The following is a 25,305-nucleotide window of genomic DNA, read 5'->3' on the forward strand; positions in this document are numbered from 1 at the left end:
CAATTCTCTATTAAAAAAAAAATAGACCCTGTAACAATCCGTAATTAAATTACTGGTAACAACTTACAATCTCCATCTGATGCTAGACTAAATATGCAGATTAATGATGCTTTAAAGCAATATATTTTAGGTGTAAACAATATTGCATACTTATGTGTCATGTCAAAATTAGAATACTTTTTAAAAATTACCACAATTTAATTTTGTGTTAAAAATGTCAAAATTATTACATTGTTGGATTTTGCGAACTCAACATTAAAACTCAATAAATTTCAGGTTTATATTTTTCTACTGGATATTTTAATTTTTAAAAATTTATACTAATTCTGACATGACATGTAAGTACATAATGCGTTGATTTAAAGCATCACTTATCTACACAAGATCCTTAAGACACCATTCTTGTTTAGACTAATGTGGTGTTGTGCAGACGAATTTAATAAACTTTGTATAAATCTTCAATACTCTCAATATTTACTCTATAAAGAATTTGGTGCTAATGCACTTACTGATCCGCGCTATTTTTTAAATCCTATTTCCAAGTTTAAAGTTTTTTTGTTTTTTTTATTCAATTGTAAGGTATAGGTACAGAATAGGTACAAAAAAACCCCTCCCCTCCCCATATTAAGAATGGCTTTTTAAATAACGTTATTATTTCAGCACGAATCAATAAGTGCATGAGTACCAAGAAAGAAAAAGGAAATATTAAGACTTTCTTGACAACCTAATATGGATCATTAAGAAATTTTAATGAAAAACAAATATCTATTGAGTAGTTGCACGTTATTTTATTTATTTTTTATTTGTTTTTTTTGTTTTTTTACTAATGTATCTCTACTTAAGATAATAGTATGGTATGGTCCTCCAGATTGGAAAACTCATCTTCAATTTCAGGGGTTTTTTTGTTAACATTCTTGGTATATTCCCTCCCCTAATTGTTTCTTGTCAAAACCAACATTTAAATATAGACAATTTCAGCATATACTTCTAACCGGTGACCCAAGTTTTGCTCAAGGTGGCTTTTATAGTCCAACAGTTTTTTTGTTTTTTTATTATTAATTGAATGTGACACTGAAAACATTTCCAAGCAGTAAATTAAACTCACAATCTTAAAACTGGTAAAATAACGTTGAAGTATGTGAAAAGTATCAGACTTTTGCTAAAAAGAAAAACATTTTTCTTTTCTTTACAATTTTTAAGATAAGAGCGATGATTTGGATTATTAGTCCGAGATTACATTAGCCAAAATATTCAAACTGCAGTTCTCATGTTATTTTCATAATACAGATTATCAATTTTGTCATTGATTTTTTTTTTTTTTTTTGTTAATTTATTTTTTGCTATCAACTCCACAAATTTACCTAACATTAGATCAATTGACTAAGCTAGGAAATAAATTTCAATTATACTTACTTTATATACTATACTAGCATGGCCATGCTGTCTTTCACTGCATAATTGATTGTTTGTTTATAAAACAATTTTTTTTTTTTTTTTTTTCAATGTTAATACTTGAGGTTAGCTTGGTATCAGATAAATTTTTTTGCCATTACACACAATTTGTTTTATAGCATAAAACAATTTTTGGTTCTCAATCTTATCAGTTCAATTAAAAACAAAGATTCACATTACAAACCATGCTGACACTCGGTAACTTTATGTTCATTTCTTTTTTTATAACTTTGTATTGCTGTTGGAGTATTTAAAAAAAATACTTCTAACATTGCATTTTGACTTTTAAACAGTAAATGTTAATTTACTTTAATAACTTAACAAAAAGACAAGCAAAAATCGTAACACCTCCAATTAAGTAAAATTGTGAATTCAAAATAAATGTTGCTATTGAAACAGTTATGATTGGATTTTTTATTTTAATTCTTTCTGCTAAGCAATTTTATCACACTGGAAGTACTAAACTGCATTGGATTAATTATGAAGTGTTTGGCATTAGGTTTAAAGACGACCAATTTGTAATCAGCAGGGAAGCAGCTGTTTGTTTGTTTGTTTTTTTTTTTGTTTTTTTTAATTATTAATGAAAATCACTTAAGTCAAGGCATCAAGCTACTTTAAGTAAGGAGCTAAAAACTAAAAGAAAAAAAATGCTTCAAGGTTAAAAACTATCCAACAAGTGTTAGCTGGATAGATTACGACTCAGAAAACAGCAATTCTTTTCCCTTTTTCATAAACATCATTCATGGAATGTGAGGACAAAATAAGGGAATTGTGAGTTATTTGATATTAGATTTGAAGGTAATAATCTGGAGGAAAGCAGTAATGTGTTCGACATGTAAGAAGTCTTTGCAAAGAAGCATCAAATGTTTTTTTTTATTTCACAGAACGTTAGTTTAATAATTAAGTTCTAATTAAAATATAATCTGCATGAATGTAAATATTAAGCTCCTCAAAGAAAAAAAACCAGGTTATTAATAGAGGGGAGTATTATTATTTTATTTTCTTTCATAGTTTTGCAGGAAAAAAGAAAATGTTTAAATTCTAAACATCTTTATTTCCAAATTTAGTTTGTGTTAAATTAATTTTATTTTAGATCAATTTAAGTAAAAGGGTGCTTGTGTAGATTGATCTTTTTAATGCAATGCATTTCAGGTGAAAACATTAATCGCCCCAACACTAAATACTGAAAAACGATTCTTTTGTCTTTTTTATTTGATTTTGTTTAAAGCAAAATCTTCCACTGTTGGTAGTAATGTTAAATATTTATTGATTTTAAATCACCAATAAAATAAAAATCTATTGATCATTCCCAACCGGTGTATTTTTATGTTGGAGAAAATATCTGCACATTTAACATTTGTTTTTATGGTAATCAGGGGAGGGGGGGGTAATAACTCTATAGTTAAATATTAAGAGATCTATAAAGAATTGGCATCGGGAATTTAGTAAGAAAAAAATATCCTCCACGATTATGTTCTGACATATTGTGTTTAAAAAATGGTGGATCCTTAATTTATGTTGAGGGAGATAAGTCAGTTTATCATGCTGAATTGGTTGCACAACTCTTCCACATTAAAACAATATTATTTGTAATAATTTTTGCACTGGATCATTTTTATAATTTCACCATGACAAGTATACTTGAAATGCATTAGTTTAAAAACGAATCTGCACAAGCCTCAGTAAAAAAGTTAATGAACCTGTTCTCATCATGTCACCAAAAAGTTAAATGGTTGAGCAATTTTGGAATATTAGGTGCTGTAAGCAGACTACCTCACCCAAGGGTATAAAATGGGTATTAGCTTTGTTGGTACATATAACGGATGATTATCATCTTGTTATATATAGGGTTGATTTAAGCCATCCATTACGCCCGCCCCTCCACGAGTCATCAAAAGATTTACATAATTATAAAACCAACAAAATTTGTTTTTATGAATTTGTTAGACAAAAAAAATTTATTTACAAGCCATTCCAAAAATGTGAAACGCTGTCAGCTCTTCACTTCTTCTGGCCGATAAATTCTAATATGAACAGCAGAATTAATTCTGGTTAAGGTCTCGTAATCTAGTTCATCGTTTTCTGGTTCAAGATCATCTGTAAGCGTCACAGTTGAGGTGTTTACTGCAATTTCTACAGAGCCAAACCCATTGGCTTTCAGCTGAAGCGCTAAATTAATGGCACGATTGATGGCAGCTCCAAGAGCATGGACAAATACTTCATTGCCATTGTCCAGAATCTTTTGGCATCGAACAAGCTGTGCCTTAAAGTTAGTTTTCTTACTGACATAAACATCGTTGGGTCTTTTGGGTAAGGTTTGTGGTAGTCGCTTCTTTAAGGTGTACTCTTCCTTGTCAAGAAGTTCTTTCAACTGCTTCTGAGGAGTTGCAGCCTTTTTGGGAAATTCAGGTGTTGCCATTCTTCAACTTGTTTTAAATATGGAGATGAACGGTTCAAAACTGAAAAGAAACAAATATTAAACTATAGTAAAATCAAAAAGTTTTCTAAAGACATTCAAAACATTTGATTAAAAAATATTTGAGAAAATCTTTAAGTTGTCATTGTAGATTATATAAATCTATATTATTAATAAAATTTTATTTTTATTCGTCTTTCAAATATATGACCTGAAGAGCTTTCAACAGTCAGAAGTAAAACTATTTCACAGTTTTACATTGTTTTCTATACCAACCAGTTGTTCCCTCAAAGAAGTATGAGATTTTTTTTTTTTTTACAAGGATCATCTACATATTATACAAGGTCACTACCTATTTTTTTTTTTTTTTTTTTTTTTTTTTGTGATAAAGCCTTCCACTAAGAACCATGAAGAAATTTAGCCAAGTACAAGTTCAAAGAAATATTTCCGGTGAAAAATAATTTTGGCAATCTAATGTATTTACCGATTCCAGCATCCTTTGCTCTTGAAACTCCTTGAAAGTAAAACAGTATTACTTAATCTGAAGACCCCCAACCAAAAAGTAGGTCAAAACATAATATGGAAATATTTTTTAAATGAATATTTAGTTACAAAAAAAAAAAAAAACTTTTACAGAAATAGAAGTTGAATATGTTTTTCTTTTTAAAATTAAATTAAAATGAATGTTTATTACACATATTTAAAAAAAAAAAAAGAAAATGACTTTCACATAATAAACTAGCAGATCACCTGGTGTTGCCTAGTTGTAAATATACTTTAATTCCTGTAGATTTTGTATTTATTATTATAGAGCAAATTATCTAATTATATTGTACCCAATACATAGTGATTTCTAAAGTAAAAAAAAAAAAATGACTTGGCTGCCATCAATCAAAACCAAAACATACAGCTTTCCAGCCTTGTCCGTTAACGTATGACCTAAATATATATTTATACAAAAGCAGCAATAAGACATTTAACTTATAACTTGGCACATGCATAAAAAGAAATGGGGATAGTCGACTTATGCCAGGCCACAGTCAATGTTTTTTTGCTTTGTTTTGTTTTTATTTTGACCCATTTAGTAGTTACTTTTACCAGCTAAAACCCAAATCGAAAGTGTTTCACATATTCAAATACCTTATATATCAAGTTTCAAGTCTGGAGACCACAAAATCAGAGAGGTTTAGTAGAGAATTTATACACGCACAAGGCCACTTTTTTTTTATGTGTGTTTGCTAGAACCTTTTCATCCAAAATGCTACACAATTTATGCACGATGTAGAAAATATGTATAAATAAAAATGGATGTAATAGTTAAATGAAACCAATAATCCAATAAGAAACCATAAAAACCTAATATATAAAAGGTATTATGTTTGTCTCCATATTTTCAAACTATCTCCTCTGAAACTAAAAGTCACAGAGTGACGCTAGGGGCCTCAAATCATTAGATTTTTATGGACCGTTCTTTAGCCAGTTAAAATAGTTTTTAAGGTCAAAATTTAAAAAATCGTTTATACATTTTGTACATTCATCTTAGTTTATTTTTAATCAGTTCATATGCGTGTCATGTTGGTACAGCTTTAAATGCTACAGTTTGGGGTTTTGATTCTAGTTGATGGCACTCAAATACTTTTTTTTTTTTTTTTACTTTTGAAATCACGGCTATAATAGTATATACAAAATCTGAACAAATTAAAATATATTTAAGCATACTTTATGACCCGGCAAAGCCAGGCACCCCTCCACTAGTAAATAATTAATTAAAGCTCATTTTGAAAGAATATGCAAATTAGTTAATCTTTAGTCTCTCACTTATAAACGACTGAGTATATTAAGTTTGTTTTAATTTTTAAATAAAAAAAGCAGGCTTTTAACATCAATATCAGAGCGAACAAAATAAAAAAACTTTATTAGGTATATAGATTAAATAAAAGATTTTTTTAAATTCAATTTTCACCCAAAACAAGGCACAGTGCCATGTTGAAGTAGGGGCTACTATTGGGGACATAAGTTGCAGGGGCATTATGAAGGGAGATGAGTAGCAAGATGTTTGTTCACATTACACTTGAACTTCTGCATATCAGTACAATTGGGAAAGCAGAATCCCGGAAGGGAGTTCCAAAGTTGCAGTTCTGGGGAAGAAACTATTGGAGTAAAAGGCTTTCTTACACCTAGGGATCGCTACTGTTAAGGGGTGGGACTTAGTTGCTTGTCGAGGGGGTGCAAGTGCTTGTAGTTCGTCAGAGCATTCACCATTAAAGTATTTGTCAAACAGGCAGAGGCTGAAGCCTAGGTGACAGTTCAGGACCTATCAGGTTGGCGACTCTCTTCTGAACCCTGTCCAGGAGTGAGAGATGAAAACAAGATGCACATGTTCCAATATAATTAAACGACATAATACAAATCCAGGAACGTAATACAGCAAGGTCTTCTTCTGATGAGCTTTGCAAAGATCAGTAAACTAAATTGTCAAAATTCTGGCACAAATGATTTCAAATCTATTTTTTTATCGACATTGAGAAAGATGATATTGCATTTTTTTACTGTTAATCTGAAATAAATTTCAAATACATTTTTGTGGTGCAAAATTTAAGAACCTTTACAAATTATATATACATATTAACCGTACACATCAGTATAATCTGGGTTCAGAAAGATTTTTATGACTAACGTCCAAAATATTTGATCAAATGATTTTAGTGTACAAAAGTTTACAAAATCTCAGATGTCATCAACTTTCCTTCATATTATATGTAAAGCATTTTATTCAGGATTTTTTTTTTTTTTGATGGTTTAGACAAAACTGAAATATTTCAGAGAGAATGTGTTTGGAGAACAGTTTTCTTTTGCTGTTCAATACATTTGTCATAAAGGTAAGCTTGACTTGTATATCAGAAACTGTAAACTTCTTTAAAATGTTTCAGAGTTTTTAAGATGACTGATGATTAATCGGACGACTCTTCTCATTGTGTTATTCACACAACATTTTGATCAATATAATTTCCAACCTCCTTCAGGTGAGTCTTGTCAAACTTGGGAATTTGAATGGGATCCTTTGGGGATAGTTGCTCTTGTTCCATCAGCTATGATCTGGGAAGAAGTCTTAAGTTAATTTGCAATTGTATTCTTACATTGGCCAAAACATTGTGGAAATAATACTCAAGATGAGAATCGAAATAATACAGCTTCCACCCATTTCTCATGATCAAAAGAATAGGTTTTATATGATACCACATCTAGTGTCACACATTCATTCAAATACATTTTTGCAATTGATTTGGTCAACGTATTACATTTTTACGATTAACGACATAAAAAAAAAAATTCCTTAAAAAAGAAGTTTCAACAACATATTTTATCAAAACTTTTTCTCACAATCATAAAAAGTATATTGTAAAAACAAGAACATTTTTTCTATTAAGAAAGATATATCTATCTATATATATATATATAGAGAGAGAGAGATATTGAAATTAAAATCAATAACTGTAAAATAGTTTTTAAACATGTCTCTGCCGAATGAAAATCAGCCAAGAAAAAATGTCAGAATATTTGTGGAAAAAATTTCTTACATCATTCAGACTTATTTATCCTAAAGAAAGAGACACTTTTAGGGAAAGTACTTTTTTTTCTTCTACATTCAATCAACTTAATACGTAAGTTGGTTACAAATTTGCATACTGACATAGGATGAAAAACGAATGAAAGTAAAAACTTGTTTTAGAAGGTGCGATGTGTTCTTTTCACCTGCCCTGATTAAGTCGGATATTCAGAGATATAGTTTCATTGTAGCCAGGAAAAGTTAAAAGAAATTTTTTTTCAATTGGCCCACTCTCCCATCATATACACACACACTTAAATAATTTTTACAATTTTGTTTCAAAATGTTTAAAACAAAAACCTGATAATGACTTATCAACGGTCATGTCTATAAAACACTTTTTTTCCTTCCTTTTCTGAGTTTAAATAAAAAGAACTTCCAAGAATGATTCATGGAATTGATTTGAAGTGGTGAAGTGAATAAAATTTTTATCAGCTTAAAAAATTGTTGATCTTTTTTCTTTTTTAAAAATTCTTACATATTAGTGTTTGCAATTGTTAACTCATTACTTAATGCTTTGCTTATAAAATGGGTAAATATTTGAACATCTTTTTCACAAAAAGTGTTAAATTGGAGTTTCTTAAATCTTTTTTGTACAATATTTTTTATCTAATGTAGGATGAAGTTTTGAAAAACATTTACATCAGTAAACAAAAAAAAAAAAAAAGATGGTCAACATTTATTTATGCATGTAAACTTTTAACTTAAATATGAAATCCCATGCTATTTGATGGACTTATCTAGGATCCTCTGCAAGTCGTTTGATTTCCATATAACAGATGAGAATTTTTCACTTTTTTTTATCCAGAAAATGTGAATTTCTGCTTAAATTAGGAGAGCCTCGCATGAATGTAAGTTCTCCAGTTTTTAGTCAAAATGTACATTTATTTTAAAATCTATTCGATACGATCGAAATAATTTTAGCAAAAAAAAAATCCCCTTTATAGCATATAATATAAATCATTTTATCGAAAAACAAGTGCCAACTTGCAATCACAAAATTTTTATAATGCATTCTTTTAATAAAAACAAAAAATATAATTAAATGTGAAATATGCAATAGAGAGAGGGTAAACATGGAAGTCGTAACAATTTATTTTTGAATAAATATTGACAATTTCATTAAAACCTGGTAGTTTCTTAGTTTTTTGTGTTTTAAAACATAAGTAGGGTGGGTATATATTTACATGCTAATCTTTATATATATATATATATAATAATTTATTGGATGATTAATGACTATAGACAGAAAGGAGAGGGGGCAAGAGAGTTTGTGTTCATTTACATAGCTTACAAACCAGGTTTGTACATTTGTTTGAAAAAAAAGTACATAGAAATTGGATTTCCTTACTTTTGGTTAAAAAAAACAAAAAAAAACTCGAAAAATTAATCTGCGGTCATGGTGAAAAGTACTTGCTGTTGGCTAAATAAAAGTGACGATAAATGCAAAGATTAAGCAACGTTGAACCTGGTCAATTCTAAATGGGTGACCATTTGAGACTTCCAGATGCTGTATATGCTCTCTGTTTATCTCGGTATTGTTTCCAGTCGCCCTGAACTTTTCCTTGCCACTGGACTCAAACAGTGCTGATTCAGGAGAGATGTGGTTGTATATTGTGCAACCCTTGCCTCACAATTACACGCGCAGCTGCCCCTACAAGGAGTATCCTGTTTCTTTTTAAACTGAACGGAGGCATCAGAAATGCAAAGATAAACCTTACAATCAGTTTTGACGCTTGAAATTTTGATAAATTAACCTCTTCTCAAAGAGAAGATAAAGCCCAAGATGCTAAATGATCAACTATAGTTGAGGACAACCTTAAGGTTCCTTTTTCATTAGTTGTTATATTGAGGTGTAGAAGAGGGCATCACTCCATTCCTAGGATTACTCCACTTGCCCTTGATCCTTCCTTTTTAATGAGTGTTTTAGCCAAGTGGCATCAAGTACCATTTTTTTAATAAAGTCTTTGGTATGATTTGCCCAAAGATTGAATCCAGCTCATTAGCAAACATGCTTAGCTTCATGTTAAATGCGCCTCAGACTGAGCAGGTCACTTGACATCAACATTATCAGATTAATTGTTAAGGACGCATTGTTTTTTTCTATAAAGTTTTTTTTCCTTGGCAGCATTTGATTATTATTTGTGTTGTAAACGTGGTTACATTTATTTTAAGTTTGACATTGTCTTTCATTGTCGTCTGCCAGAAATTTATTTTGTGGCTGATTGGTTCTGGAAATTTGCTATGGTAAATGACGAGATCACCGTTCCAAACAAAATTTGATTAAAAAAAAAAAAAGAAAAAAAAGAAAAGTGTACAGGCGATAAAGTAAAAGGAGTATAACACCTGAGAATCATAACTTTCAACTAAAAATTAATTTAAAAAAACAAAAACGTGAACAGCTAAAATTGGTATATTACAGTCAACAATTATAGATAAATTTGTTGAGCAAATAATTACAGCAATTTTAACCATACAGTGCTTTCTTTCTTCACGATTCAGGGATTTTATATGATAAAAATGGTTTTATGTTTTTGTTTTGTTTTTAGATTATTATAGGCACGGCCAAAACGGAAGGAAAGAGTAAGTATCTTTGGACAATAGAATCAATACGAAATTTTCACTGATTATTAAGTGATGAATTAACTTTATAATGGTGTACTTTTTTTCATAATCGATATATATATATATATATATATATTTATTTTGCCAACCCCCCCCCCTTCTTTATTTCTGGGTACAAATATGCCTATAATAATTAGCTGAAACTGAACAAAATATATTGTATTGTGGGGAGGCTGAGGATTGTAGATAAAACAAACAAATAATAAAAAACAACTGTGCACGTATCAAATTTTAAGGTTGAAAATCCGAATTTTGAATGTGTTTTATTTTTCATCTTATGTTTTGAAGTGTGAAATTCGTTGAACATGTTATTAATAATTATCTTTCTTAAAAAAAAAAAAAAAAAAAAAAAAAAAAAAATTAAACACTACTTTTAAATCTTTGAAAAAGAAATTAATAATTTTCTTTTAGCGAGTCCAATATTACTAATATACCATTAAATAGGAAATGCTTGGAAGAATTGGATACAACCCCCCCCCCCCCAAAAAAAAAAAACCTGTGCATTTTGCTAAAAGTATGATCATTTCTTTCCATCTTTATTCACCTATGGTGGACCAACCGTGATACTAGATGCAGGAGTTGTCTTCAACACATACAATGCCTAGCATACCCAAAATGGTCACCCATCTTGTGCTGGCCAGCCTCATCATTGCTTAACTTCAGGGGTTATGTAGGCAACAAATATATATATATATATATCGCTTATGAAAAAAGAATTAAACTCTTCACTTAATCGTCAAATCAAACGTTAAAAATACATGTTTATTTAGTCGTATCCAGGCCTGCGTAGATTATTTTAAACTATCATTAAATTTTGGTTGTTTTAATTTCGCTGCGCAAATCTATAGAGTGAGATAAAAAGTTGGAATTATTTGAATTTCAGGTAATTATAATATTCTTTACATATTCTTATAGCAAATCATACTAAATCTTATTTAGACAAAAAAAAAAAAAAAAATTGGTTCAAAAATCTGTTAAAAAATATTTAAATGTTTTATCGACAAAAAATGGTGTGCTTTTGGAAAATTTTAATTTCTACTAAAAGTAGTAGAAAAAAGTTTTATATTATTATGCTTTTCATATGATAAAATTCAAGCTTTTATCTTTCTGGAAAAAAAGTTGCTCAAGAATAATGGATTTTAATAAATTTTAGTTCGTTTAAAAAAAAAACAACTACTTGTTTATTTTTCCATTAGATTATTGCATGAACTACTTCAAGTTAACATCTATGCAGTATTACGCATGTAATATGAAGAAAATCATTAAAAACGTGTAATGCTAACAATCACTGTTTTTACAAGATGGCGTCCTATTAAGTCCGGAAGTAGATTATTATGGATATAATAAATCTCACCTGTCTGTTTAAATGTATATATGTATGTTTGTATGTCTGCCTAAAACTTTTGACAGAGGCGACGGATTTTCACGAGATCAGTATCGTTTTGAAGCTCGACCCTTCGGACGACAAATACTGAAAAATTGGCTAAAAACATTTACCTTCAACTGGGCACTTTTCTACAAGGAGAGGTCGCTTTTTTCGCCGATATTTTCGAAAAATCATCTCCGCTTTTCGATTGACTAGCCTTAACCACTTCCAGTTTGGCGATGGACGCAACGACAAAGACGTCACTTCTTTTTCATGGTCTTTTCCTCCTTCGTAGTACAGGTTTGAGCTTGCCTGCCTACTACCACTTGTTTCTTTTTTTTCTCTCAACACACACCTCCAAACATCCGGGCAACCAGCCTAGTTATGTGTGTGTGTGTATATATATATATATATATATATATATATATATATATATAATTTAAAGGAGATTAGAACAATAGTCTAAAGAGCTGAGTGTATTTTAATGTAACAGTGAAATTACTAGTTTAATTAAAATACAGGAAATAGAAAGTGCTCGTTGTAATTTAGATATATAATAAGCTCGATAGTTAAATGTCCTAGAGCTAATTCAATATTAAGTAATGTGATTTATAATTTAAAATTTTTAAATTTAAAAATCAAATTTTAATTAAATTAAAAATCAGTTTCATAAGAAGGAACAACAAAATCAATTATCTGTACGATCGTTTCGGAAATCAGTGCTTTTTATTGTGGTATACATCAAGTTATGTAGAACAATTATATATAGTTTTTTGGTAAGCAAGGTCTCCTCATCAGCAAATTTAGGAGGGTTTTTATTGAATTTAAAAGACACCATAAATAAACCTAGCATTAAAAGTAAGGCAGATGAATCTTTTAATTTTTCTTTTTTGAAATCAGGAACTGTGTTTAAAGTATGTTTAGATGTTTGCTATAGCTTTTTATTTTATTGAATAAATTTATTGAATTCAATAAAATAAAAAGCTATAGCAAACATCTAAATGACTACTTTAAACACAGTTCCTGATTTCAAAAAAGAAAAATTAAAAGATTCATCTGCCTTACTTTTAATGCTAGGTTTATTTATGGTGTCTTTTAAATTCAATAAAAACCCTCCTAAATTTGCTGATGAGGAGACCTTGCTTACCAAAAAACTATATATAATTGTTCTACATAACTTGATGTATACCACAATAAAAAGCATTGATTTCCGAAACGATCGTACAGATAATTGATTTTGTTGTTGTTCCTTCTTATGAAACTGATTTTTAATTTAATTAAAATTTGATTTTTAAATTTAAAAATTTTTTAAATTTTAAATTATAAATCACATTACTTTATATATATATATATATATATATATATATATATATATATATATATATATATATATATTAAGTTTACGTCTCCTGAAACGAAGCATTTTCATAATATCAGAAAGCAATTTTAATAATTCCCAGATGGCTAACAAATAATAAAAGAAATGTATACAAATTATTTATATAAAAAAAAGAAATTGTGAAACATATATGTATTAATTTTCTTTATTATTATAATTTTCTACTTCGTTTCATAATACAATGTGCCATGATTGTTTTTTGGGTGCGCTTTTTGGTTCTTCATTATTGTACCTATTTACTATGCCTCCCCACGGGACAGAGTTAGACACCAGGGTCGTTTTTTAACGTGGAGAAAAGGTACAAAAATAAAAATTGTCTCAGTCGTAAAGGATTTCTCCTCCACCGAAAGAGAACAAGAAAATAAACTGCAGCATCTGAAGAACAGATACTACACTTTGATCTTGACCAAAAGGCCAAGAAAGGTTCTTCATTATTGTAGCAAAATTCAAAAATTGAAATATTAAATTTCAAGTGAAATTAATGGTATCTACTGAATTGTCACGTCACAGTAATGAACATATCCAAAATTTAAGAAAAACGATAAAGTAGAATATTAATAATAAATGAAAATAATTTTCGTAGACATTTAGCGAAAATTGAGTTTTGCCAAAAATGAAACCGGAGAGTTCTAATTGTAACAAAAAGGAGGTAAATCTTTTCTGAAAACTGAAAATCTTTGGCCAATTAAAAGTAAAAACTTAATTTTCTCTAATTGTCTTCGAAAACTGTTTTGACTAATAATTAATTTTCTTCCTATTGCTTTTCATAATTTTTGGAAATTTTCATTATCATAACATGACAATTCAGTAGACACTACTGGTTTTACTAGAAATTCAATATTTCAATCATCGAATTCCGCTCCAATAAGACTCTATTTTTAAAATGCATGACGAATGTAAGGGAAATAACTCAGTTTGACTAAATCCATTTTTTTTTTTTTTAAGAATTTTCAATTCCTCTGTAACTATCGTCGCATTTTAATTTTTTTTTTTTTAACTCAAATATCGCCTAATAAATTTCGCACGTTTTCATTTTCCTAAATTAACTTAAAAATAGCGATGAATGGCACTTGTATCAACAGAAACTCAAATCTAGGGGAGATAATCAGCATAGACATAGCAAAAATAAACATATTTTCTAAGGTATAATTTGGGACGCTTATTAATTAACGTACACAAAACAAAAGTAAACAACCTGTTACAAACAATATTAATTTTTTTTTTTTTTTTTTTTTTTACATTTTCACCCCAAACAAGGCAAATTGCCACTTTGGTGTAGGGGGCTACTATCAGGGGCAACAACTACTGGGGTGCTATGTAGGGATTTGGGCAGCAAGATGTCGATTCACGTTACACTTGAACTTCTGCACGTCAGTACTGTTGGGGAAGCAGGGACCTGGAATGGAATTCCAGAGTCTAGCGGTTCTGGGGAAGAAACTATTGGAGTAAAAAGATCTTTTACATCTAGGGATCTCTACAGTGTGGGGGTGGGATTTAGCAGCCTGTCGGGTTTGTCGAGGGTGCTCACGTCGTGGGGGCACAAGTGATTGCAGTTCGTCAGAGCATTCACCACTAAAATACTTGTAGAAAAGGCAGAGGGATGCAACATTTCGTCGATGGGACAGAGGCTGAAGCTTAGATGCCAGTTCAGGGCCTATCAGGTTTGCGACTCTCTTTTGAACTTTGTCAAGAAGCGAGAGACTAGTAGCAGATGCACAAGCCCAGATGTGGCAGCAATACTCCATACATGAATTAATCAACAAAAACTAAATAAACTTGTTAATTTTTAAAAATAAAAAATATCATATCACATACTTCTCCCTTTTCCGCCAAAGAAACCCTATAAGATGAATTTTCAAATGTGTGTGTGTTTTTTTTTGTTTTTGTTTTTTTTCCATAAAACCAAAAAACCTTCATTTAAAAATAAGAAATTTGTTTTTCATTATTTTAGTGCGTCAGGAGATTTTGAAGTATTTAAACTGTCAAATTCTGTTAATCAGTCAGCGTCAGGCTTTTTTTTTTTTTTTTTTTTTGTCTAAAAAGTTACATTTAAACCAGGACCAAACTCTAAGAAAACCAACCTGCCTTTGAGTCATTTCTCGTTGTAAACACCCCGGATACCTTAGCATTAAGTGAAACTAACCTTCACTCCTCTATTCCCTCTAACCACTTTAACATGCCTGGTTATCTCCCACGCTACCGTAAGGACTCGGACAGACATATGCATGGGCTTGGAGTCTATATTCGTAACACCCTCCCCCTGACTAGAGAAATAAAACTAGAATCAGAGGACCAGGCCTTTATGTGCTTCAGACTAAATATGCAACACAATATTAGCTACTTGTATTTTCTCTACCGCTCTCCCTCAAACCAAGACTGTACCCTAATAAACAAAGTCTCAGACAGCATAGATATAGCACTCTCCCTCGATACTAGTGCACAAATACATGTATTTGGTGACTTCAATGTCCACCACAGTAACTGGCTAGGATTCTCTAATCACACAGGCGTAGCTGGTAGCGCAACACATAGCTTCTCTATATTCCATTCCCTATCTCAGTTGGTTACATTTCCGACACGTTTCCCAGACCAGCAAGATCAACATGCCTCACTTCTAGATCTCTTTCTGACAACGGTTCCCAATGACTGTGCAACAAATGCCCACAGCCCACTCGGGAATGCTGATCACACTGTGATAATGGTAGAAATCAGCCTAAATTCTCGCCCTAAAACCGAAGACCCACTACTCAAAACAACGAGGTATTACAAAAAGGCTGATTGGGAAACCATCAGGGAGCTCATCAAAGATGCCCCATGGCAAAATATCTTTACTCTTCCAGCGGAACAGTGTGCAAATGAGACCACTGAATGGTTCAAAACTGCAATTGAAGCACATGTTCCCGCACGGAAATTCTATAGCAAGCCCCACTCTCCCCAATGGTTTATTTCTGCTTGTGCAGCTGCCATTTGTCAACGGCAGCATGCGTTCCGCAGATTCAACCGACATAAGTACAGCTCAAATAAACAGAAGTTTATAGAAGCTAGAAATAATTGTAAGAGAGTGATAGAGACAGCTAAGACAGATTACTCTGAAACCACCAGAAAACACATCGAAGCACAGAAATTAGGAACCCGGGATTTTTGGAAAATCTACAACAGCGTAGTAAATAATGGACAGTCAACTATTCCCCCACTATCAAACAATCATGAGGTTGCTTGCACGGCAACTGACAAGGCTAATCTGCTTGCCAGTCAGTTTGCCTCAAACTCCACACTGAACTCGGTACACCACTCACTCCCTGATTTTCCTCTGCGAACAGACGTCACACTAGACGATTTGAAAATCACCCCTTCCCAGGTACATGCTCTTATAAAAAACCTAGACACCTCAAAAGCATGTGGACCAGATCTCATCCCGGCTGTGCTATTAAAAAAGTGCTCTGCCAAGGTTGCTCCAGTTCTCTCCAAACTTTACAATAAATGCCTTAACGAATCTTGCTTTCCCGACTGCTGGAAAACCGCCTCTGTGGTACCAGTCTTCAAGAATTCTGGTGAAAGAACTGACCCACTAAATTATCGCCCCATTAGCCTCCTCCCGCTTTTCGACAAAATATTTGAGTCCTTAGTTAATCAAGCCCTAGTCCAGCACCTAACAGCTGCTAAACTCCTGACTGATAAACAATATGGATTCAGGCAAGCCCGTTCAACAGCAGATATCTTAACTGTAGTTTCTGAACGTATATACCGTTCATTGGACAAAACAGGGGAGGGTAGAGCGGTGGCCCTTGATATATCTAAGGCTTTTGACAGGGTATGGCACGATGGTCTTCTAAGGAAAATTAGATCATATGGAATCACTGGAAGAATTTATAATGTAATTAAATCCTTCTTAAGTAATAGAAAAATCAAAGTTGTCCTCGACGGTCGTACATCTAAACAATATGACATAAATGCGGGAGTACCTCAGGGGTCTATCCTTGGACCTCTATTATTCCTGATATTCATAAATGACCTCCCTGATAAAATTGTTTCGGAGATGGGTATATTTGCCGATGACACCACTCTCTATAACAGATATGAGGGGAAAACAAATGAACGCATATCCAAGGAAATGGCAGAAACACTAGAGGATGACCTCCAATCTGTAGTGGAATGGGGACAAAAATGGTTGGTCACATTCAATGCTGCTAAGACTAAGCTTGTTTCCTTCAATAACTACAAGAAACCTTCTCTACCACCAATAGCAATGGCCAAGAACACATTGCCTGAAAGTACTTCTTTTAAACTCCTCGGCCTAACGTTTACAGATGTTGGTGTTATTAATATTATAAGCTTTGTTACACTAAAAAAAGTTGCCACAGCTTTAAAAGTTCCATTCTTGGCATTTTTTTTTAAGGTTAAAGACTAATTTCTTAAAAACTTTACCATAACATTTAATTTTTAATAATAAAAAAAAGTTGCGAAACTTCTTTTTTAAATGTTTTCATCTAATAAAAATATTGTGGGTTTGTTGGTTTTCTATTAATAGTCACGTAGAGACTACATTTTGTATTAATAGTGTTATCAATTTTGTTACATTTAAAAAAAAAATTGTTGCAGTTTTCTTTTTTTAATGTTTTGATTTTTAAAAAAATATTGCGTTCTAAATCATGAGATGAAAAAATGAACAAATCTTTTAGTAAACGAGAGTGGTGTCCCTCTGCACAGTGACAAATTGTAAAACAGCACCGGAGTTTCTTCGCAAATGCAAATAAAATTAGTGTAAAAGCTATTACATGTAAGAACGTTTTAGGGAGAAAAAAAGTTTTAATGCTTTTTCGCATTGAGCGATACAGAGATATATGATACTACTTCCAGCTCCATTTTGTTAAAATCTTTGGTACTTCTTCATTATTAGGACAAAAATCAAATATCGAAAAAATGAATTTTCATTAAAAAGCAATGTTATCTACTTATTTTTTATGTCAATTTCAACTAAAAAGCAATGTTATCTATTTAATTGTCATGTCGCAATTAGTTAAATATTACTGCATTATTACTTAAAATGCATATTTTCTTTAGCTTCACGGCTGAAGAGATATGAAAATATGAAAAAAGAAATTATCACACATGGCAGTACAACTGCGACAACCGTCAAGTCAACTGGACAAAAGAATGTAATTCCCCCACTATCCAACAACTATATGATTGCATGCACAACAACCGAAAAGGCGGAACTGCTTGCTCTGTGATTCACCTCTAATTCCACTTTAGAACCAACAAACAACTGCCTCACAAATTTCCCTATGCAGACGGAAGCCACCATAGATGATCTGAAAATCACCCCACCTCATGTCCACAACCTCCAAGGCGTGTGGTCCTGATCTCATCTCTGCTATACTAATTAAATGCTCAGCTGAACTAGCCCCCAAAAGTTCCAAACTTTCCAACAAATACCTTGCTGAATCTTGCTTCTCTAATAGCTGGAAGATGTGTCTCTATGGTACCAGTGTACAAGAATTCTGGTGAAAGGACCGACCCTCTCAATTATTGCCCTATCAGTCTCCTCCCCCTCTTCACTAAAATCTTTGAGACACTAATTAATCAAGCACTAGTCCACCACTTTGCAAAAGCTAATCTTCTTTCTGACAAACAGTATGGATTTAGGCAATGTTGTTCTACTGTAGATATTTTAACAGTCATCTCTGAATGCACTGGTGAAGCCGGGGCTGTAACCCTCAATATATTTAGGGCCTCTGACAAAGTCTGGCATGAAGGGCTGCTAATAAAAATTAAATCATACGGTATAACTTGATGGATACTAAATATAATTAGATCCTTAGACAATAGGACCATATTTGCTGATGAACAGATGTACACAAATCCAAGACAATGGCTGAATCCTTAGAAAATGACCTCCAAACCATAGTGGAATGGGGACATAAATGGATGGTAACATTTAATGCTAGTAAGCTGCTCTTCTTTAAAAATTACAAGACGCCTCTCCAACCCCCTATATCCTGACAAATAACTCCTTACCTGAGAATTCTTCCTTCAAACTCCTCAGCTTAACATTCACAGGAAATATGAACTGGAATAAATACATTGAGGACACTGCGAAAGCTGCTGTAGAGAAGGTGGGTTTCCTCTATTGTGCTAGAAAACTACTCACACCTGAGAGTATCCCGGACCTCTACAAGGCCACCATTCGCCCATGCATGGAGTATTGTTGTCACAACTGGGCAGGTGCATCTACCACTTGTCTCTTCCTTTTAGATAGGGTCCAAAAAAGGGTCTCCATTCCAACACGTCCCACTTTGTCAACTAGGCTCCAACCCCTGTCCCATCGCTGCAAAGTTTCATCGCTGTGTCTGTTTTACAAGTATTTTAATAGAATGTGCTCTGATGAACTCATTGCACTTGTGTCCCCTCGACCTACATATCTCCGACAAACTCACTTAGCAGCAAAATTACACTCCTTCCCTGTTGAAGTCCTTAAATGCCCTAAATTTCTACTCTAATAGCTTATTCTCTAGATCAGCTAGACTTTGCAATTCCCTTCCTGCTACCTGCTCCCGGGCCCCTAACTAAACTGATATGCAGACGTTCAGATGTAACGTAAACCAACATCTTAACCCTCTTAGGCATGGTCCCAATTAGTAGTCCCTTACGTTCAAGTGGCAACATGCCTTGTTTGGGGATGAAGGTGAATAAAAAAAATGAAAAACAAAACCGAGTTGAAAGCAAAATTTAAAGAAAATAACTTTCAACATTTTGGATACAAATGAAATTGTCCAAAAATTGCAGCTTACGGTTTTAGTGCGCTTCCCAACAACTTATCTTTGTGAAGAAAAAAAAATCCCCTTGAATGCAGCAACTAAAACTAAATATAGAAATAGGCTGAATACAGAAAATGATATGAAACTAAGTTACATCGATCGTGCCTGACTTCGAAAATCTGGGCTAGTGCACTTACTGATCCGCGCTCTTTTTAAATCGTATTTCCAAGTTTAATTAAAGTTTTATATGTTTTTTTGGTACTAGTGCAGAGAGTGATCCGGACGTAAATAATAACGTTATCATTTAAAAAAAAAACATTCTTAAAATGGGGAGGGTGTTTTGTACCTATTCTATACTTCAACCTTACAATTGAATAAAAGGTACTAGTGCAGAGTTTTCCTGGCGTAAATAATAACGTTATTATTTAAAAAGCCATTCTTAACATGGGGCGGGGGTTATGCCTATTGTATAATTCAACCTTACAATTGAATAAAAAAACATATCATAAAACTTTAATTAAACTTGGAAATACGATTTAAAAAATAGCGCGGATCACTCTCTGCACTAACACCGAATAAAAAAAAAACAACATATAATAAAACTTTAATTAAACTTAGAAATACGATTTCAAAAATAGCACCGTTTTTTTTTTTTTATTATTCAATTGTAAGGTTAAAGTATAGAATAGGTACAAAACACCATGTTAAGAATGGCTTTTTAAATAATACCGTTATTATTTCAGCACGGATCATTAAGTGCACTAGTACCGAAAATCTTTGCAATGCTAAACAACAGCTGTAGCTGTTAGGGTTGGATCAAATACAATTGTATTTGTATTTCAATTGTATTTAAATACAATTTTAATGTATTTGTATTTTTAGACTTAGGAGTAAAAGTATTTGTATTTGTATTTTTAGACTTAGGAGTAAAAGTATTTGTATTTGTATTTGTATTTCTGGTAACCTAAACGAAAGTATTTGCATTTCAATTGTTAAAAGTCAGTATTTGATCCAACCCTGTTCACATACATGTTGCATACGTGTACCAGTCTACCAGCCCTGTCCACTTCCAGTCACACACGCTGCTGCTAGTTGAGTGACGATAAGTCTGTGAGTCAAGTAGCTTCAATTCAGGGTTGCCAGCTTGGCTTTTTTAAGGCTAAATTTCGCGAATTTGGCTTTTTTTTAAGCAGTTTGGCTTTCAAAATTTTTGTTTGTTTTTTTTTTCAAATTTATGCTTCAAATTTGGCCTTTTTCGGATAATTTTATATAAATATTTATTAAATATGGATTATTAAAGAAAAAGTTATAATAAAGTAATTTAAACAGTTGTTTGGATGTCTAAACTTGTAGATTTAAAAAAAACAACTTTTGACCTCCCACTCCCATTCATGGATTTACACCCTCTCGCACTAAGCGAATCTCACACCTAAATGTTTAATCCGGTTTCACAGTTACTTACTAAATGTCTATATGGACCCTTTCAAAGAGTTCACAGTTGAGTATGAAACCATTTTAGGGACATTTTTTAGTGCTGGCGCCTTGTCCCTGCCAATTAGGTCACTGAGTATATTTCCTCTGAAATAATTAATTCTTGTATTTTTCGTTTGAAATTCTTTAAAAGTAGTGTTTTGAAATTAATTGAATTAATTTATTTTCAATTTATAGAAATTTGAAAACTTATAACTATAGCTATTTAAAGTTGTATTTAAAATGAATATTTTTAAGTATTCATATACTTTTTCCTGAGTAGTCCCAAAAGTTTAATTAAAAGTCAATAATTATAGATTTTCTAACTATCTTGGATTAATAGACACATTTGCCTTAATAATGACGCATAGATTGTTCTTGGAAACAAAGTCTAGTTTGCCTTTGAGTATTGTGGAAAGTAACACTTTTAGAGCTCTTCTACATGAAGCAGAACCACGCTTCGTGTTCCCAAGCAGAACCACACTTAGAAGCAGTTTACTCCTGCAGAGAGCAAATGACATTAAGTCGCAATTGATAAACGAATTTGAAAACCTCAGTCTTATTTACCTGACACTAGACCTCTGGACAAATCGGAAAATGGTATCTTTTCTTGGTGTCACCGTACACATCAACTCATCATGGGAGCTGAAGTCGCGGGTCATTGCTTGTGATAAGTTTGAGAGGCGACACACAGCTGTAAATATTGCTACAGCATATGAGGATGTAGTGACTAAATTTGGAATTCGTGGCAAAGTGAGGAAAGTGGTTGCAGACAATGCTTCGTCTATGGTGAGAGCATTTGATATATGTCTACCAGGATTATATGGAAATGAAGTGAAAAATGAAAGTATCAAGGAAAATGGAGACATAGATAACATTGATATTTTGGAAGAAGAACTTGATATTTTGGAAGAAGAACTTGATCTGAATGAAGTCCTTGCCCTTCTTCCACCGGATCGGTCCAGTTGCTTTGCACACACACAACAAATCTGCATACGAGATGCCTTCAATGATCCCAGTGTCAGATGCAGCGCAATTGCAACTGTGATACACAAGTGCTGTAGTATTGTAGCTGCAATACGGCGATCTACTGTGGCAGCACCGTTCTTGGAAAATATTGGGATTTCACTGCAGGCTGCTAATGCTACTAGATGGAACTCTCAACTGACTATGCTTAAGTCAGTTCTCAAAGATGTCAATGGTGTCAACTCAGCTATTTGTCTCCTAGGATCGTGCAAGAACATACGAGAATTGAACGTAGTGGAAATAGCAATGCTAAAAGAAGTGGTGCAAATTTTGGACCCATTCCAAGAGGCAATGTTGCAAGTGGAAGGAGAAAACATGGTGACACTTTCTTGCGTTGCACCAGTTGTATTTGGCCTTGAACACAGCCTCAAACTATTCATGGAAAGTAAACCAACCTACTGCTTAAACTTGGCTAATGCACTACAGTCTTCTATCAAAAAGAGACTGCATCCGTTTCTTGATAGTACTGATGTCATTGCTGCAGCTGTCATGGACCCCAGGTTTAAGCTGTCATGGCTGTCATGTGAAAAAATGAAAAATAAAAATATTTCGAAGATTGTGGACCTAATTATTTCGCAGTCAACTCAGTTGTCTTTGAAGAACACAGTTCAAGAGAGGAAGTTTTTCATGACCGTGAACACAAATCAAGACGAGGCTGACATGAATGCAAAATGCCCTCGTCTTTTTGCCTACATGCCACCAGCTGGGAAGCTAAATGTAAGTCCATCAATAAGCGACACTACAGCGGTAAAGGCAGAACTCGATTCCTACTTAGAAGAATGTGTTCTGGCTTTTGACGTCAACCCACTGAGGTACTGGCGGGAAAACAAGAGCTTCAAGATTTTGAAGCCTTTCGCCAGAAATATTCTAGGGTGCTGTGCAACATCGGCACCATCTGAAAGAGTTTTCAGCAAGGCTGGTAATTTTTATACCCCAGAGCGAGCCAAACTTGGCCCGGAAACTTTCAGAGCTCTAATGATGATAAAATGCAATGAGGACATGATATAGAGTGTAATGTAGATGTCAAATTTGGAAGGAAATATTTCTTCTTTTTTCTTCTTTTCTTCGCATATTTTCAGATTGTTTAAATCAGTTATTGTATTTTTATTTGTATTTTGGGATTGAGGAATAAAAGTATTTGTATTTGTATTTGTAGCGTTAGTATTTGTATTTGTATTTTTAGAGTTAGGAATAAAAGTATTTGTATTTGTATTTCTGGTAACCTTAACGAAAGTATTTGTATTTCAATTGTTAAAAGTCAGTATTTGATCCAACCCTGGTAGCTGTACTAGTCATAAGTTTTTGTTTTATTCTGAATTGATTATTTCCCCATATCGAATTCCATTGCTTTTTTGTTTTTTTAACTTCTGAGTTTTGGATATTTTGTACTGAACAGCTCTCTCTGTTATTAACTGGCATAATTTTTGGCTATCGATTTAAGAAAAAAAAAAAAAATAATAACCTTCTTTACTTGTGTTTTTCTTCGAACTATTCATTTTCATTATCATTCATAGTTTATTCTCATATACATCCATCATGAGCATTCTTTACCTGGTATACATTTTTATGATTCATATCTCCAACATCCCAAAGAAACAAATTTGTCGATGCTTTTGTGTTTTGTTTGTTTTTTAATTTTATATTTATTTTAGAAATCATCTTGTTAGAGCTCCATGAAAAACCTTTACTCTGCTCACGGGCTCCATGGTGTCTTGAAGTTTGGGAACCTTGTCCATAATAAAATACGGGCCCAAAATGAATTTTATCTAAAATGTGGATAAAACCCAACCATAAAATAGGCGAGATATTTCGATGGTCCCTATGGTACAAGTCAATCGCCAATTCAGCCCACGTTTAACATTTAAAATACAAGTTTTATTGGGTGAAGAGGAGTAGTTAAAGCTATAGTGTTGAATTGACGTTGCTAAAAACACGTGTCACGATGTTCGGATTTATATTAGTTGCACTGCACATGTAAATAAATAAACACAACATAATTACAATAAAGATAAATAAAAATATACACTTACCTTTAAAATATCACGAATACAAGTCTTTAAAATGTTTTAAAATTAGGGGAAATATGTGTTTTCTTAAGGTGTACTGGATACTATATTGTAAATAAACTCCATATTGGAATAAAGTTATATAAACCACGAGCGTCATTCAGTGTAGAAAAATATTTGCGGTCCTCAAACGAACAAACTCTACAGACAATAATTTAATTTTTTTATCATAATTTAATAGAACAAAAAAGCTTAAGAGATTTGATGAAATTCTACCATGGAGAATTTTTTTTAATAAGTAAAATATTTTAGCGATGTTTTTGACAAAGAGGGAAGAATTTAAAACTATCAATGATATTATTAACCACTCTATCCTCAACTGTTTTTGTTTATTTACTTGTTTTATTTATTGCTTTGATAAGTAGGAATTCATTAGTTAAAAAACAATATAATCTTGGTGCTTTGACTGCTTTGTTTCTTGTGCATGTTCATGATCTTTTAAACCAACGCATTTCAGGTGAAAACATTATGCACTTACATTTCATATCGAAATTAAATCACGAAAAATGATTCAGTAGAAAAATAATTTCAAATAAAATTAGAATTTATCGAATTAACAAATTTTATTGTCTGTTTTAATATGGAAGAATTGTGCGACCAATTCAGTATGATAAACTAACTTACCTCCCTTGACTTAAATCAAAGATGCGACATTTTTAAACAGAGCATAATTGTGGATGATTTTTTTGTTGTTAAAAATACATCTAACACCGTTTTACTAAAACTGTACAACTAAAAATTACTGTAGTCACTGCACAACTTGTGGGAGTGTATTCACGGGACTATTAAAGATAAATTTAACGGGATTGCCAACTAATATAAAGGTTTCACCAATCTACATCCTTACATAAAGAAACAAAAATGAAATCCGGAAAATAACGGCACTCGTCAAAGAACATGAAAACGCTGAATTAATATAAAAGAAACAACATTTATTTACATGTTATTGTTAGGAATATTAAATTTTCTTTTTTTTCTTTTTACACAGTGATCAGCACTTATCAAGGCCCGGAAGCCACTCAGGGATAAGGGTTATTGCAAGTACATTACGTTAGTGGGGAGATTTGATGAGTGTTTACTTAAGGGGGTGGTTCATTAGGAATTTGTTAACGTTGGACTT

General features: G+C 32.3%; 1 protein-coding gene and 1 pseudogene across 1 annotated transcript; both read right to left on the reverse strand.

The window, feature by feature from the left end:
* Positions 1-1,307: 1,307 nt before the first annotated feature.
* LOC145279658 (ribonuclease P protein subunit p20-like) lies at positions 1,308-24,281 on the reverse strand. Its single transcript, XM_080130897.1, has 2 exons — positions 24,150-24,281; positions 1,308-3,911 (listed from the first exon to the last, which is right to left on the reverse strand). The coding sequence occupies exon 2, from the start codon at positions 3,869-3,871 to the stop codon at positions 3,446-3,448; it is 426 nt and encodes a 141-aa protein (XP_079987023.1). The 5' UTR covers positions 3,872-3,911; positions 24,150-24,281; the 3' UTR covers positions 1,308-3,445.
* On the reverse strand, positions 13,159-13,291 carry LOC145280580 (U2 spliceosomal RNA; annotated as a pseudogene).
* Positions 24,282-25,305: the final 1,024 nt, after the last annotated feature.

Source organism: Euprymna scolopes, chromosome 7 (genome assembly GCF_053919585.1).
Source record: "Euprymna scolopes isolate OS-2025 chromosome 7, ASM5391958v1, whole genome shotgun sequence".
Classification (NCBI taxonomy): Eukaryota; Metazoa; Mollusca; class Cephalopoda; order Sepiida; family Sepiolidae; genus Euprymna; species Euprymna scolopes.

Coding starts and splice junctions, on each gene's coding strand:
- LOC145279658 (XM_080130897.1), bottom strand. CDS start 3,871: ATGGCAACACCTGAATTTCCCAAAAAGGCTGCAACTCCTCAGAAGCAG.